The sequence below is a fragment of the Cajanus cajan genome, chromosome 6 (genome assembly GCF_000230855.2).
Source record: "Cajanus cajan strain Asha chromosome 6, NIPB_CcT2T_4, whole genome shotgun sequence".
Taxonomy (NCBI): domain Eukaryota; kingdom Viridiplantae; phylum Streptophyta; class Magnoliopsida; order Fabales; family Fabaceae; genus Cajanus; species Cajanus cajan.
The window spans coordinates 47,960,812-47,978,807 of NC_138522.1; the positions used below are offsets into that span (position 1 = coordinate 47,960,812).

The 17,996-nt window shown below is 35.5% G+C and overlaps 1 protein-coding gene and 1 pseudogene across 12 annotated transcripts; both read left to right on the forward strand.

The window, feature by feature from the left end:
• Positions 1-3,706: 3,706 nt before the first annotated feature.
• On the forward strand, positions 3,707-4,306 carry LOC109796340 (secreted RxLR effector protein 161 pseudogene; annotated as a pseudogene).
• A 3,127-nt stretch (positions 4,307-7,433) lies between these two features.
• Positions 7,434-17,317, forward strand: LOC109797764 (ATP-dependent DNA helicase Q-like SIM). Of its 12 annotated transcripts, none has more exons than XM_083077379.1 (13): positions 7,434-8,347; positions 8,427-8,555; positions 8,914-9,133; positions 9,268-9,330; positions 9,643-9,830; positions 9,914-10,147; positions 10,372-10,580; positions 10,866-11,716; positions 12,131-12,240; positions 12,329-12,417; positions 12,639-12,778; positions 12,924-13,074; positions 13,608-14,512. In XM_083077379.1, exons 2-5 carry the CDS (start codon positions 8,489-8,491, stop codon positions 9,674-9,676), a joined length of 384 nt encoding a protein of 127 aa, XP_082933505.1. In that variant the 5' UTR covers positions 7,434-8,347; positions 8,427-8,488; the 3' UTR covers positions 9,677-9,830; positions 9,914-10,147; positions 10,372-10,580; positions 10,866-11,716; positions 12,131-12,240; positions 12,329-12,417; positions 12,639-12,778; positions 12,924-13,074; positions 13,608-14,512. The 12 variants fall into 12 exon arrangements, with proteins under 12 accessions (XP_082933505.1, XP_082933502.1, XP_082933503.1 ...); XM_083077376.1 differs by having other exon boundaries at positions 12,329-12,408; XM_083077377.1 differs by having other exon boundaries at positions 12,158-12,240; positions 12,329-12,408.
• Positions 17,318-17,996: the final 679 nt, after the last annotated feature.

The following is a 17,996-nucleotide window of genomic DNA, read 5'->3' on the forward strand; positions in this document are numbered from 1 at the left end:
AACCGGGGAACACAGATGGATATTCAAATGCCCAGCTGAACGCGTTGAAGGCCGCTCGAGCTAAAGACAAGGCGGCTCTGTATCTGCCATGCCGAGCCGTCGACGAATCCAGTTTTGAGAAGATAGCCAACACAAAATCTTCCAAAGTAGCATGGGACATACTCGAAAAGGCGAACAAAGGAGACGAACGAGTAAAGCAAGTCCGGCTTCAAACCCTTAGGGGCGAGCTGGAAAACATGAGGATGAAAGAATCTGAAAGCGTATCCGAGTTCATTACTCGGGTGGAGACCGTGGTGAACAAGCTGAATCGGAATGGTGAGAGTCTTTCATCAAATCGAGTTGTTGAAAAGATTCTAAGGTCATTGACAGATGATTTCGAGAATGTTCTTACCGGAAATTTTCTGTAGAGCTGATCCGCTAGGTAAGATCGGTGAGCTTCCTTCGCTGGTACGCTTGATGCTCCAAGATGGGGGTTGTACCTGCAAAAGAGACTCTGATGCTAAAGTTATGGTTTGTATGAGTATGAAACTCGTATAAGTAATGCACATACCTTTGTGTGTATTAGGGTTTTGTTGGGCCTTGGACCTGAGATCAATTGTGATTTGATTAGGTAGAAGATCTCGCCTAGACCGAAATTCCCCAAGATCAGTTACGATCTATTTAAGTGCCGAGCTGAGGCCGCGTGGCGCGTGTCGGAGGTCAACTCGTGTTGTGGTACCGAGCTCGGAGCTCGGCTTCGGAGTACGGATAGTACACTAGCCCCCCGAGCTCCGAAGACCGTAGGTCGAGGAGTTAAGACTGAGCTCGTCGGGATCTATTTAAGTGCCGAGATGACGCCACGTGGCGTGTTAATGGAAGTGACGGTTATGTAAGGATGGTTTGCATTTGTCATGATGGTTTTCCATTAATGTGTCGTCAGAAGTGCCCCTTGGCTGACACGTGGCGTGGCCGTTTTGAATTTGGGAGAAAACCTTCTTTTCTCTCACTCGCGCCTCTTCACCTTTCACTTTAATTTTTTCGTTTTGTTTCTCCCTTGGCTTCTTGCGCAAGCTGCTTTGTGCACATTCGCTTCTGTCCCGTCTTCGACGCTGTTTTCACAGTTTCCGCCGTCGTTTCTGGTAACCCCGTCATTATTAGGGTTATTTTGTAAGGAAGAGTATCAGGTACTTCCTTTCTACAATTTTCTTTTTTCTTTTCCCCCAGATCTTCTCTTTCTTCTTCCCAAATCTTCTTTTTTCTTTAATGGCTGGTGGAAGTGGTGCCAGTTCTTCTGCGCCTGCCAGGGGCAAGGCACGCGGCAAGGTGGCAGTTACCGGGAAAGCCGCTGTCGAGAATAAGGACCCGCCTCCGCCCAAGGGCCTGGAGCCAGGCATCCCTGGTTACGACTGGGTCAGGCGTGAAATGGCGGGGGTCCAGAGCAATTTTCGCTCCTTTCTTGAGGTTAATGGGATCCCGAGATCGTGTAGGGTTTGTGACCCCTCCATTTCCCGGATGATCCGGCTTGAACCCTGTCAGGTCGGTGAGGGCGTGTATATGGGGAAGTCTACCGACCCTCCCCATTTCTATATGTACCACTGTTTTTTTAGGGATTTAGGTGTTTGTCTTCCCTTCACTTAGTTCGAGTGTGATTTTTTGAACTTTGTCAACTCGGCTCCTTGCCAGTTGCACCCCAATAGTTGGGGTTTTTTGAGGGCTTTTCAAGTCCTGTGTACAGTTTTAGGGATAGAGGTGTCTCTTCCCGTCTTCCTTCATTTTTACCAGTTGAAGTTAGGCGTTCCGCCATACGGCATACTATCTTTGAGTGGGAGTAGGGATGGGGGTTTGTTTACTCTCTACTCTCAGTCATACAAAAATTTCAAACAAGAGTTTTTCTGAGTCGCTCTTGTGAATATCGACCCATTGGAAGAGGGGGTGTTCTACTTCGGCGGGCTGCCAAAATTTCCCTTCTATTGGTGCCCCCGACCGTCTAGGTTTCATGGGGTGGGCCAAGTGAAGCTGACGACTTCGGAGGCGGCCGCCATCGAGAACCTCGCTGCGCTTTGAGAGTGAGTATTTTGTTTTTTTGTGGTTTGTTGGAGTTTGTGTAAATTCCCTTTGCTGATGTGTTTTATTTCCTGTCTGTAGGTATCATGGGGAAGAACTTGTGGCGTGAGCTAAAGCATCGCTACAATGTTACCGAGCTTGAGGTCCCCGAGCCTCGAGAGGAAGATGTTTCCCCCTTGAAAGTTAACCGAAAAAGAAAGAGGGGAGCGAAGGAGGTCGGGGGGACCTCTGCCCCTCCAGACGCCGAGGAGGTGACCTCTAAGGCCGCCGATGCTGGTGCGGTGGACCTTACCAAGAGTCCACCGCCCAAGGGGGCTGCTCAAGTGGCCCCTGAGGAGGTGGTTCAGACTGCCGAGCAGGTTGCTCAATCTGCCGAGGTGGTGAGTACCTTGTCTCTTCGACTTTTTGGTATCTTCTATTGTGCTTTTCTGTATTCTGACCTAGGGCCGTTTTCCGCAGGCAGGAGATGCTGCCGAGGCGGCGACCCAGGCTGCTGGGCCGGCCGCCCAGGCTGCCGAGGTGGTGGCTCCAGCCACCGAGCAGGTTGCCCATGCTGCTGAGGTAAGTAGTGTTCCTTGATTTTCATGATTTTCTGTATGTTGTCTTTTTTTTTTCTTTTTTGACATGGCACTGGTTTTCGCAGGCAAGGTCAGAGGTTCCTATCGCAGACTTTCCATTTGCTGAGCAGGGGGCACCAGCTTCCGCCTCAGTCGAGGCTCGTGGCGAAGGGCCGAGTCTTGAGGTCCCCGTGTCCACCCTTGTAGCTTCGGCGCCGCCGTCTGGTTCGTCGCAAGAGGATTCCCGGAGCCGATACATATTGCACCGCTTCGGGAAGGGCCTCTCCAAGGTGCGATTGGATCATGTGAGCGCCTTGGCTGATATGGACTCGTTATGGAGCGCGGGGGTGATCGCTGAGAAGTTCTTCCCTCCAGGCTCGCTAAGCTCTGAGGACCAGGGGATGATAGATGAGGTCGGGCCTGTGGATAGCTTTGATGCTGCCCAGGTCCTTCTGCAAAGGGCTATGGCCATCATGGGCCATTGGAAACCTCAGTGGTCCAAGCAGCAGGCGGACCTTGCCAGACTGGGGGGCCAAGTTCAACCTCTAAGGGACGAGAACAAGGTCCTGAAGGGGGAGAATAAGGTTCTTAAGGAGGAGCACAAAGTCCTAAATGTCGAGCTCCGAGCTCATAAACAATGGCAAATTCTACAAATGGATGTGAAGTAGGCCTTTTTAAATGGAGTGCTGAAGGAGGAGGTGTACGTCGAGCAACCACTCGGGTACATGAAGAGAGGGGATGAAAAGAAGGTGCTGAGATTGAGAAAAGCCCTCTACGGGCTAAAGCAGGCTCCTCGTGCCTGGAATGAAAGAATTGATGGGTATTTCAAGAAAAACGGGTATGAGCAATGTCCTTACGAGCATGCCTTGTACATAAAGAAATCAGGAAAGGATATGATGGTAGTTGCTCTCTATGTCAACGACCTCATATTCACTGGAAGCAATGCAAAACTGATTAAGGAGTTCAAGGAGATTATGAAGAAAGAATTTGAGATGACAGACTTAGGCCTGATGAAATATTTTCTTGGCCTATAAGTGAAGCAATCTGATGAAGGGATTTTTATATCCCAAGAAAGGTATGCGCTTGAAATCTTAAAGAAGTTTAAAATGGAGGACTGCAACCCGGTTTCTACTCCAATGGAACCAGGCACGAAACTCTCAAAGTTTGATGGAGGAGAACGAGCTGATTCTGGGAGATATCGAAGCTTAATCGGAAGTCTGAGATACCTTACAAGCACGAGACCCGACTTAATGTTGAGTGTTGGGATAACGAGCAGATTCATGGAGGATCCAAGCTACACACATTGGAAGGCCTTAAAGAGAATTCTAAGATTTGTTCGAGGAACCTTATCACTTGGTCTTTTCTATTCAAAATCGGATGACTACCAATTAGTAGGTTACTCGGATAATGATTGGTGTGGAGATGTTGATGATCGGAAAAGTACTTCGGGTTATGTATTCCTACTCGGGAATACGACTTTTACTTGGCTATCAAAGAAGCAGTTCATTGTAACTCTGTCAACCTGCGAGGTCGAGTACGTGGCGGCCTCTTGGAGCGTATGTCATGCAGTCTGGCTTTCAAATTTATTAAGGCATATGAGAGTGATCCGAGATGAAAGGATTATGATCCGAGTTGATAACAAGTCGGCGATCGAGTTGGCAAAGAAACCGGTTAAGCACAGAAGGAGCAAGTATATCGACGTCTGATTTCATTTCATCCGAGAACAGATCAGAGAAGGAAAGGTCGAGTTGGAGCATGTCGAAAGCCGAGCTCAAGCTGCGGACATATTCACCAAGCCACGGCCAACCACACTGCTCGAGAATTGTAAAAGGCTGATTGGAATGAGAGATGGGAAAAATATTTAAGTTTAAGGGGGAGATTTGTTATAAAACTTAAATTATGAAGTTTTTTTTTGCTTGGTATTCCTAGAATAATATTAATGGTTTTAATTATGGGTGACATTTGAAGAAGCAAACGTTTTTTTTTTCTGCTATAAATACATGTAACATTTCATTTGAAATGCAATGAGAAGAAACAGAGAGTTTATTACTCCCAATTCTATGCCTTATTTGTTGTTAACAAATTCATCTCCGATAGATGTCATCATTATTCTTTCCCTTTTCTTCGATCTTTACAATTCAGATTCGACCAGGTTTTCAATTTCTTGTTTGATTTCTTTCTGATTGTTGTTTTATTTCTTCCTGATTCTTGTTTATCTTTGCTTGCTACTCGCTAGGGTTTTTCTCTTTGTTCCTCATTCCGGAGACCTTGGCCGATGGAGGATTAAACTGAAGTAATGTTATGCGCTTATCTGCTTTTCAATTTCTTGTTGATTCTTGTTTTTCTTTGATTCAAGAATTGTGTTCTTTGTATGTCTACATCTAGCAACAAAGTATAGTTTGTTGATGCTTTATTGTTGTTTCTTTTATTTTTATCTGCGCCTAAAATAGCTTTATACTTTTGTTTTTAATCGATTTTCTGGTTATGTTATAACATCAAATCACAATTTTGAAAGGATATAAATTGAGTTTGTTCTGCCCAATAGTTTGATTGATATTCCATCGTGCATTACAAACTACATTTGGTACTTGTGCATGACATGGGTATGTATGTCTATTTTGTTCTTATATTATTAATCAAATTTACAAATTTCCAATCTTGCAAATTTAAGCCTTGAGGTGTTTAGTAAGGTTGAGGTTTGTGTGTTAAAATCCCACATTAGTTAGGCATATAACAGTTACAATGGTGTTTTTAATTACTTATGCAATCCTCTTCCCTTGAGGCAAAGTATCAGAGTTGAGATGAACCCAATTTGTTTTCCATTAGTCATTCTATTCTGTTTATTGTAGTTTAGCTGTCTGATGGCAGGTTGAATGGTTGTTTTTTTTTTCTTTTCTCATCCTCATATGTGTTGTATTTATTCTGTTTTCCTCGTTTATTGGAAAAGAATTTATTGGTTTTGCATAATGTAGTATCACAACATGAGTTCAATTCTCGTGAGAGTGATTGACGTTTCACTAATTTCACTAATTTCGTGGGAGGATTGCAACAATGATAGTAGCTGCAATTTGATGGTGGAGGTATGTGGCAAATTTATTTGTAATTTATATTCTAGACCATTTATATATATTTGGGTAAAGAGATAAACTAAATACAAAACAAATTAAAAAATATAAAGGAGGGGAAGTCCTCTTACATAGTGTTCGGAACCATTCTAACTAAGAAATTTGCACAATAATTCCCTTATCTTGTGTGAAGAAATCTTAAGGATCTTTTTAATATATTTTTAAATAAAAGTTTTACATCTTTTCATAATGTGAGTGCTCTGACAATTTATTTCTAATACTCATCATTATCTATTGAAATTTATTAAAAATGCAAATCTTAAGGAGATGCCGAACCCATTATGGTTTATGGTTTTTATTAAATTAAAAATACATCTAGTCATAGTTGATAACATTCTTCTTTTAATAAATAAGATAATAGTTTCTTTTAATTATTTACAAATTAAAAATTTATTTAGTCATGGATTTGGGTTATAGATTATATTTTCATGCACGGGAGTTAAGATCGTGGAATCATCTAATTCTACGAGACGCGATGCTGTCACCTTGCATATAATCATATAGTATATAAAAAATAAATAATTTTCATCTCAATATCTAAAGAATTGTATAGTAAAGAAAAGATTTCCTTTCAGACACATTATTATTGATTAAATTTTATTACAAATTTCAGACACATTATTATTGATTAAATTTTATTGAAAATCACAATCTTGAGAAGATATGAAACCCATCAAGATTTTTGATTTTTTAATAAATTTTAGTTAATTAAAGAGAGTTAGAAAGACAAAGTGTTGAGGACAATGTTATTAACATTCTATCAATAAATTAGAAAATAATTATAGTAATTTTATTCTATTCTTTTACATGTACAAGAAAATAAAATTCAATTCTCTGTTAAGAAATCATTGATCAAGAAGTTTGATAACAAGTTTAGTCAATTACTTGAAGAAGGTTTTATATCTCATTCAAAATGTGTTACTAACTCAAAATAAAGTAAAAATTAAAACAACATTACTTTTAAATAAGATTTTTTAAAGATATTTTGAATATAAACAAAGAAAATATCTTGATTGATTAGTTGATTTCATATTATATTTTTTAAAATGATTTATCTTCAATATTATATTTGTTAAAAATATTTATATTGTTTATTTTAAATTATAATTTTTGTCACTTATTTTATTTTAGATGTTATTGGACATGTCCAACAAAAGGATGACATTAAGGAAAATGAAAAAATGTAAAAAAACACAAATTCATGTTCTTGTTCTTCAAGATTTAAAGTATTAATTTATTTGTTTTGTTAAATCATACAATATTAATTAATTTAATATTTGACATTTTACTAATATTTTAAAACTTTATATGTTTTTTTTAACAAGCTTACTAAAGGTACGCTATTTGAGAAAGTTACGTTGATAAAATGCATCACCCATTTGATGAACATAATTTTAATGGTCCTATCATATTAATTTTTAATAGTTTACCGACAAATATAATATTTAGGTTAAATTTGATAAATTCTAAATTTTATTTAATTTATTGATATATGTATTGTATTTATGATAAAAGACAATTTATTTATGCAGTAAAAAATCATGCATTATTGTAGAAAAAATAGAAATCATTTTGTGAAGTTGAAAATTCGATTTCTTTTAGATTTTTAATTATGTTTTATTTAATTTATTCATTTAAATATAGCAATTATAAAAATTGGTTATAAATTTTAAATGTTAATTTTAATTATGACAATATCAAAATTATTATTGAATATTTGGTTTAATTTATAACAAAATCATATCTTTAATTTAATTAATGTGTTTTAAGATGGATTGAAAACTTTAATTTTACCTTTTTTCCACGATTTTTTTATTTTTAAACAAACAAAAAATATTAGTATAATATACATCATGTTATAAAATATGATAAAAAAGTAGCTTTATTTTTTAATTTAATGATCATATTTTGTAATAAATATATTCATTAAAATGAATCAAATCAATTTCAGAGAATTTAGAAATAAAATTGAATGTTTTATCAAAGTTTAATATCTTTATAAATAAATAATTAAAATAAACATAATTAAATTAATGAAAAAAATTATTTGTATTAAATATTATGATTTTTAATATTATTTTTAATTTATTCTTAATATTACTATATTTTATATTTATTGATGTTTTTGATATTTATTTATATAATTAATTAAATACTATTTCATCAAATTTATTAAAAGAAATCGTGAATCATACGGTTCTAATTTTTCAATTATAAAAAGATTTGGCGGGATTGAGTGATGCTCTCTTTGCGAACCCTTTAAATTTGTCCGGAACGAAAATAAACACTGCATAAGGGGATCTTACTTTCTTAATTCTATTTTGCTTTTGATTTTTCTTTTTCCCCCATTCCAGAAAGCAAAAGGTGATCTTTCTTTCTTAATTTTAATTTATAGCAAGAAATGCGATGCACGGCAACAACATATGTTCAGACCAAGTGATTGTAGAAATAATTGAAATGGGTTTTGAGTATTCAAATATGGTCGAAGCCATTAAAGGAGTGGGTCTCTCTGTTCCTAGTGTTGTGGAGCACATCCTCAACACCCCCAAATTGCAAGAACACAACAAGAACCCTCTCAGAAGACAACCTTTGCGCACGTGTCGTCTAGTTCGGCAGGCCAAGGTATTCGACCATTTCCACTCCAATGATGTCCAAGAACACACTGAGGATTTCCCTGATCCCATTCCATTTGTGCTTTCAGAGCCATTTCAAGTTCAAGATTTGGATGTTGCATCAGATTGGGAGCGGAAAGTTAGCAACCTGATGGAAAAGCATTTTGGGTTTTCATCCTTGAAGAGTTTTCAGAAGGAAGCCCTCTCTTCCTGGCTTGGTCATAAAGACTTGTCCTCGCTGCAACAGGATCTAGTTTTGTTCTTTAATTATTCAATATTTGCGCCTACGACATGTTTGGATAATTTTTTCTTGAATCATTTTTAAAATAAAAAATAGAAAATAAAAATGAAAATAAATTTCCCTGTAAGCTAAAACTAACTGATGCATGAATTTAAATAAGATTTTGAAAAAGTTACGAAAGAACTATAATATGACTTATAAATAAGTTAATTTTAGTTTATAAAAATTTTATTTCATTTTTACTTCTTAACTTGCTACACTAAAAGTAAAGATATCGTTACTTACTAGGTTCTTGAGTTTTTGTGCATTTATTTATAATTATGTTTTTGGCACAGACAAGTCTCTATGCTTTCGGATTCCTGCATTGTTGTCGGGGAAAGTGGTGGTTGTGATTTCACCCTTGATAAGCCTCATGCACGACCAGTGTTTAAAGCTAACAAAAGATGGAATCAGTGCGTGCTTTCTTTGTTCGGGGCAACCTGATGATACTGTTGAACAGAAAGCAATGAGAGGCTTGTATAATATAGTTTATGTCTGCCCAGAGTCAGTGTTGAGGTATGGTTTGGAGCCTTGATCTGCCTGACCTAAGTTTCAGTGAATAAAAGTTGATCTTGAAGTCCATCGCATGTCTTAAAAGTTGGCTTTTTGACTCGTTTAATGTTTTGTAACAACGCTGCAATGTTTTGTAGATTGATTCAACCACGCAAAAGCTTTCAGAAAGTTGCGGAATTGCTTTATTTACAATTGACGAGGTACATTGTGTTTCTGAATAGGATCATGATTTCCGTCCAGAGTACAAGTCTGTTTTCTTGTGTTTCCTTATTGTTCATGGCTTGCTCAGATGAACTGGATTGATGAGTTTACATAAAACATCTTAAATGATTGTAAATGTAACTTATGATTTGCATATTGAAGAAAGGTAGATCATTTATTGGTTATTTTGATTGGTTATCATGCATATTTCATTTGTTATTTGTTTGGTGCACACTTCACAATTTATTTAATGTTTAGTCTGCCGTGAATGTCATAAGTTTGACCTGTTTTGAATTTTTTTTTTGTTTTAGCAGACTGTGTGCTGCGGGAGAATTTCAGTGCTAGTAAGCTAAAATCCATGGAATTTGATATACCTCTGATGGCCTTGACAGCTACGGCTACAAAAGTAGTTCATTAAGACATTTTAAAATCACTATGCATGTCAAAAGAAACGAATGTTGTTCTTACATCGTTTTTTCGATCTAATTTACGCTTCATGGTGAGTTTGTTAATTATAACTTGTACATTCATCTCTGAATATAAAATCTTGTTACACTTTAAATTTACTGTGGCTTCATACAGGTGAAGGATAATCGAACATCAAAGGCTTCTTATGCAAAAGACTTTGGTGAATTGATTGAAGTATATATGGTAGAAAGCAAAATATTGATGGAAATGAAAGGCTTTCATGTCAAATGATTCTGATTATGTTTCTCATGGCTCCGATGCTTGTAGTAGCTCTGATAGAGACAGTGTTTCTTTTGATGATGTGGATGACAACCAAGATGATTATGCTTACAAGATGATTTTTTAATGGTAAGAGAATTGTCAGTTGAGTTCCTGGAAAATGATATGGATGTTGTTCAAAATGTGGGTAATTCAGATGGTACAAACTACAAATGTTACTGCTATTACTGACTTTATCATAAATAATTTAGTTAAGAAATTGAATTTAATTTTGATACAAATAATTAAGGAAATCAGTCACATTGACATGCATAATTCCTAATCATATGTATTGTTACATTTTATAAATGCAGTTACCCATGGTGAAAAGCCTCCTCACATGGGATTGGAATTACCTGAGGCAATTGATCCACCTAAGAAACCAGAAGGAAGACTTAAATTTCTTAAAGAGCCTTTGGAACACGGACCAGCAATCATATATGTATCCACCAGAAAAGAAACTTTGAGAATTGCAAAGTTTCTATGCAAGTTTGGTGTGAAGGCTGCTACTTATAATGCAGGGGTATGGGTTATACATTGTACTCTGTATCTTGTTTGATTAGATGGTAGTGAATTAGAATTTATCAGGTTGACCATGTTAATTGACAAGAGAATCTTCAATTCTAAGACATCATGAATTATTAGAAGCAGAATTTTAAAATTTATTTGTCGTTTTCTCTTCTGTTTTAATTTGAAACTATTATGGTATGCCCTATTTTGGATTTCATCAAATTAAGCTTGATAATTATCGGAGAAATGTTTGCTGCACATTCTCCCCACTCACCATTTGATTTATGTTGTTTGTTAGGTTTTAAACTAATTTATGAGCACAATCTCATTTTCATGAAAGTACTTTAGAGGTATGTTTCCAGAGCTTGAAGTAAATATTGTAGATGTTTCATGGGAGGGGGGTTTTAAAGAGGCGCAAAAGTGTTATATTTGAATTGAGCTGGCCAGTTATCAGTTATGGTATGGTATCATTGTATCTTTTGATATTTGTGGTGTGCTATTCACATAACTACTACATAAATGAATGGAACTTATTATTTGATTTAGATGGGCTTTCTGATTTTCAGGTTTTTGCATACCAAATCTCTTCATCCCCCTTCCCGAATGTCATCTGACTTTGATGGCTTTGGCTGTTTGAAGCCCTGCCATGCTTATTATACATCTAAGTTTTGTGTTTCTTTGTAATTGATTGTTTTTTACTGCATAAGTCTTGACATAATCAAGCGCCCAAAAAAATGAAGAACTGAATTTTGTGAAAGTTTGGTGATTTTGAGACACATATCTGAATTGTTTTTACCCTTGTTTATTCCTATGTTGTTTGTGTTTACTGCATAATTTCAATCATTTCCTTCATTCTGGAACCATAAAAAGTTTTTCCAAATAACATTTTTGTTGTATGCATGTGTATTATCAATCAGGTTATTATTGCTTTGATAGCTTTTGGAATGGGTATTGACAAAGGAAAAATGTCAGAAGAATCATCGACTATGGTTGGTCACAAGTTTGTTTTTAAAGTACATTTCTCCTGGCATTATTAATTATAGAGTTGAAGAAATCTCAAATAGTTGGATATGTATTTTTTAATGAGTTTGGAAGACTACTGCCCAAAAGCTGGACGGGTCGGTCAACATGGGAAATTTGCAGATTGCAGTAAGTTTAACTATACTAGAATATAATTTTTACCTTGCCATTTAGATCCACTTTAAAAATGGGCCACCCACGATTGATGCATGTCTCATAGGCATGAGGGGGTGTATTGGGAAAAATCCAAGTCCCGCCAATCCTAGATCATTAAAAAGGGCCACCCACCATTTATCCACGTACCAAGCCCAATAGTGCTGGACGTGAGGGGGTGTATTGGGAAAAACCCAAGTCCCACATCGACTAAAGATTAGGCAATTGAATAATATATAAGTGGAAAGCAACATGCACTTTTCCTTTGTTCTTCTCTCAGCTTTTTGGTTAGATTTTAAACTTATATTACGTCCTTGATTCACACAAGTAGTATGTTGCTTATTGTTCTTTTTATTTTTTATTTTTTATGTTTTATTTTTATTTTTATAGCACTATTTACATTTGGCCAACAATCAGATCTGTATGCAAACATAGGAAGCAAGCCGTCACGTTTGCCTAGTTGGAAAATTGAAGAGCCAGATGAAGCAAGCCTATATCATGTTGTCTGATTGTTTCAGATTTGCTTTTATAAATACATCTGTCTATTTTCTGTTTTATTTAATACGGAATCTTAATGTATATTTTCAGATATATAATGAATACTTCATGTTGTCGAGCAAAGATGTTGAATACTTTGGAGAGGATTTCAGTCATTGGAGATGTCTCTAGTATGTGAAGTTGTGTATCAATGACTTACTGTTTTATTATGTTTCAGCATCTATTGAGTGAAAAGATATTCTAAAATAGAATAGCTTGTCCTGAGTTACCTATCTTGATTATTGCATTAGCATATTTGCTTCATTTTGTATTTAAGGGATTATCTTGTGGCTGTTTTCACTGGCAGTTAGTAAAATATGTTTGAGTCATTTATTAATGCATGTTAGCCTTCATTTTGTAGCTTTCCTTATGAGCCCCGTTTCTTGCTGCTGTCACTTGTGCATTAATGGTCCACCACAAAGACTATCTAAAAGAAGATGTAGTTGATCTAATGAGCAGGTACAAGCCAAAGCTTGAGACAGCAAGTTTGTTGGAAATAAGGTGCTTTTTTATGCTTATATAGTGCCCCTTTTTTCTTTTTATTTGCATTTATTATGCTCATGTTAATCTCTAACTAGTCTCATGGACAAGTGTTTTATCATAAAATAATTGATACCTTTTTAATTTGTACAAATGTATCCCAAAGCCTTCGTGGTCCTGACTTGCATTATGGGAGGTGGAACACTCTTGATGTTTGTGGTCGAGCAATGTTAGAGAGTTTCCATTGAGATCTTTGAAGAGAACTGTGAGTGGGAAGATAAAAACATTACACCATTGCAGATACGGATATCTATTAGGTAATCTTTCCTTTAATTTTAAGCATTTTGATTGCAAGAAAATTTCTATTTTTCTTTTCTTTATAACTATAAACTTTTATTCTTTTCATATTATTATTAAACAATAATTGTTAAAAATATCTTTATTTAAATAATATTTTTAATTTAAATATTAGAGGATATATCAAATCAAACTGTAACATCCCAAATTTTATTCAATGAAAAAGGTTATTTTTATGTATTTTGAATATTCTATAAAAAGTATTTTATTTACTATTTACGTATACATATTTTACTATTTATGTATACGTATTTTACTATTTATGTATACGTATTTATGAATAGTGTTTTACTATGTATGCATAGTGAAAGGCTGCGTTTTCGGGGGCTGCGGACGTTTGAAGTTTCAAAATTATAATTAATTTGAATATAATAATGAATAGTGCATAGTGCATAGTAACTTATAATATTATTTTAATGAATAGTGCATAGTGCATAGTAACTTCATAAATTCTATAAATAGGGACCTAAGGATTTTGAAAATTCATAACTAGGGAGAAGAAAAGTTTAGAGAGAAGGAATTCTAGAGAGATAGAAAGAGAAAATAAGAGAGAAGGTTCTGCCTAGGTTGTGAAAAGAGGAGGAGAATAGAGAAGGTTCTGCTCTAGTTCCGGTTCCGGTTTAAGGAGAAAGAGAGTAGATTCTGCCCAAATTCCTATTTATCCAGGTAAGGGGGGGAGTGGGAAACCTCGCTTGGGGGTGTGGGAATAATTGTTAAATAGTTTGTTTGTTGGATTGGCTCCCGATCCCTTACCTGTTGTTTATTTCTTTGAATATGTATTATTGATGTGTTTTGTTTTATATCTTATTTATTTACATATTAGAATCTGTTATTTGAATGGAAGGCTAAGCCTCCTAAGTATTTATAAATTTGTAATCTATTATTTAAATGGAAGGCTGAGCCTCCTTATTATCTTATATTACCTTTTAAGCTTCCTACTTTACTTAAAAGATCTTAATATATTATTATTGAAAAATATGATACCTAAGCAACCTCTGGACTGTTGGATTGTTGGACTGTTGGACTGTTGGACTGTTTGGACTGTTGGACTGTTTGGACTGTTGGACTATTGGACTATTAAATTGGATTATTGAAATAATTCTTAATTATGAAATATGAATATGATATGTGTAACATGCTAAAGGTTGAGTCTGTGAATGTATGACATGCATCATATGCACATATTACTCCAGGTGTGCCGCTGAGGCCGCATACCCACGACTAACAAGGTGTACCTTTGAGTCACCCACGATATGCTCTAAATGTGACACCCTCTACCCCAACACATTAATAAACATAAACTATATTTATAAAAGATTTTCATAAAATGATATAAATTAATAAGTATCATAAGGTAGAAGATGCACATTCATAATTCATACACATAAATATTAAACTCAAGAAGTTATTATAAAACAAAGATTATAAATTAATCCCAGTAAAGGTGGCAGTGCCTCCTAGTTAGAAATCAATTTATAATTTATTAAATTACACAAGAAAAGAAAATATTTTTAGAACAAGAAAGACATAAGAGAAATCCTAGCTAAACCCGATGTCACATCCTATCAGAGCATGCCCCAAGAAGCCTTTAGGCCTCATCACCAACATCCTCATGATGATGATCACCTGCAACAAAAATTTAAACATATACAAAAAAAATAACAAGGGAGTGAGAAACATCTCACTCAGTTGTAGATGAAGAAATAAAAGTTAAATAGCACACACACATAATCATTATCATATATAATAATTATTTATCATGCAATGATGTCATAGACTCAACTCATAAATATATGCATGTGGCGCCATACGGAAGTTCACATATCATCATTGGTGACCCTAAGGCACACCTAGTTAGCATATCGTGGGTGACTCAAAGGTACACCTTGTTAGTCGTGGGTATGCGGCCTCAGCGGCACACCTGGAGTATATATGCATATGATGCATGTCATACAATCATAAACTTAACATTTAACATGTTACAGAATTTCCTATAATATACCATATCATAAGCATAATTCATACTTATATTATATTTTATTAATCCAATAGTCTAAAAGTCCAATAATTCAATAGTCCCATAGTCCAAAGGTTCAATAGTCCAATAGTCCATTGTCCAACAGTCCAACAGTTCAACAGTCCAAAGGTCATTAAGTCAAGGGTCCAATAGTTCAAAGGTCTTTAGGGATCATATAATTTATATTTCATGGTATAATTAAATCCTTAAGTAAAATAGGAAGCTTAATGAAAATAAGGAGGCTCGGCCTTCCATTTAGATAATAAAGTCTAAATTTATAAGTTAATAGGAGGCTTAGTCTTCCATTCAATGAATATTTTAGAATAGTAAAAGTGAAGTTATCCATTAATTATAATTATTAATTACCGCAACAAGAAATCAAGTAGTACAAATAAAACACAGTAATAATGTATATTCAAATAATCAAACAACAAACAAGGGATCGGGAGCCAATCCAACAAACAGACTATTTAACAATTATTTCTACACCCCCAAGCAAGGTTTCCCACTCCCCCCTTACCTGGATAAATAGGAATTTGGGCAGAATCTACTCTCTTTCTCCTTAAACCGGAACCGGAACTAGAGCAGAACCTTCTCTATTCTCCTCCTCTTTTCACAACCTAGGCAGAACCTTCTCTCTTATTTTCTCTTTCTATCTCTCTATACAGCCCAAGCAACCCGCATGAGGATATTGTCCGCTTTGGCCCACGGCCGCACGGTTTTGCTCTTGGCGATGACACGCATGCCACCCCAAAAGGCCTCCTCACAAGCAACCTTTTGGGGTGGCATGCGTGTCATCGCCAAGAGCAAAACCGTGCGGCCGTGGGCCAAAGCGGACAATATCCTCATGCGGGTTGCTTGGGCTGTATAGAGAGATAGAAAGAGAAAATAAGAGAGAAGGTTCTGCCTAGGTTGTGAAAAGAGGAGGAGAATAGAGAAGGTTCTGCTCTAGTTCCGGTTCCGGTTTAAGGAGAAAGAGAGTAGATTCTGCCCAAATTCCTATTTATCCAGGTAAGGGGGGAGTGGGAAACCTTGCTTGGGGGTGTAGAAATAATTGTTAAATAGTCTGTTTGTTGGATTGGCTCCCGATCCCTTGTTTGTTGTTTGATTATTTGAATATACATTATTACTGTGTTTTATTTGTACTACTTGATTTCTTGTTGCGGTAATTAATAATTATAATTAATGGATAACTTCACTTTTACTATTCTAAAATATTCATTGAATGGAAGACTAAGCCTCCTATTAACTTATAAATTTAGACTTTATTATCTAAATGGAAGGCCGAGCCTCCTTATTTTCATTAAGCTTCCTATTTTACTTAAGGATTTAATTATACCATGAAATATAAATTATATGATCCCTAAAGACCTTTGAACTATTGGACCCTTGACTTAATGACCTTTGGACTGTTGAACTGTTGGACTGTTGGACAATGGACTATTGGACTATTGAACCTTTGGACTATGGGACTATTGAATTATTGGACTTTTAGACTATTGGATTAATAAAATATAATATAAGTATGAATTATGCTTATGATATGGTATATTATAGGAAATTCTGTAACATGTTAAATGTTAAGTTTATGATTGTATGACATGCATCATATGCATATATACTCCAGGTGTGCCGCTGAGGCCGCATACCCACGACTAACAAGGTGTACCTTTGAGTCACCCACGATATGCTAACTAGGTGTGCCTTAGGGTCACCAATGATGATATGTGAACTTCCGTATGGCGCCACATGCATATATTTATGAGTTGAGTCTATGACATCATTGCATGATAAATAATTATTATATATGATAATGATTATGTGTGTGTGCTATTTAACTTTTATTTCTTCATCTACAACTGAGTGAGATGTTTCTCACTCCCTTGTTATTTTTTTTGTATATGTTTAAATTTTTGTTGCAGGTGATCATCATCATGAGGATGTTGGTGATGAGGCCTAAAGGCTTCTTGGGGCATGCTCTGATAGGATGTGACATCGGGTTTAGCTAGGATTTCTCTTATGTCTTTCTTGTTCTAAAAATATTTTCTTTTCTTGTGTAATTTAATAAATTATAAATTGATTCCTAACTAGGAGGCACTGCCACCTTTACTGGGATTAATTTATAATCTTTGTTTTATAATAACTTCTTGAGTTTAATATTTATGTGTATGAATTATGAATGTGCATCTTCTACCTTATGATACTTATTTTGAAGAAAGTGCTACTTGGGAGTTAGAAAGCAAGATGCGTGAAGATTATCCTTTTCTATTTCAGGAAAATTTCGGGGACGAAATTTCTTAAAGGAGGGGAGAAATGTAATATCCCAAAATTTTATTCAAATGAAAAGAGTTATTTATTATGTGAATAAGTATTTTATTCCCGTATTTTACTATTCATGTATATGTATTTTACTATTTACATATACGTATTTTACTATTTATGTATACGTATTTTACTATTTACGTATACGTATTTATGAATAGTGTTTTACTATGTATGCATAGTGAAAGGCTGCGTTTTCAGGGGCTGCGGACGTTTGAAGTTTCAAAATTATAATTAATTTGAATATAATAATGAATAGTGCATAGTGCATAGTAACTTATAATATTATTTTAATGAATAGTGCATAGTGCATAGTAACTTCATAAATTCTATAAATAGGGACCTAAGGATTTTGAAAATTCATAACTAGGGAGAAGAAAAGTTTAGAGAGAAGGAATTCTAGAGAGATAGAAAGAGAAAATAAGAGAGAAGGTTCTGCCTAGGTTGTGAAAAGAGGAGGAGAATAGAGAAGGTTCTGCTCTAGTTCCGGTTCCGGTTTAAGGAGAAAGAGAGTAGATTCTGCCCAAATTCCTATTTATCCAG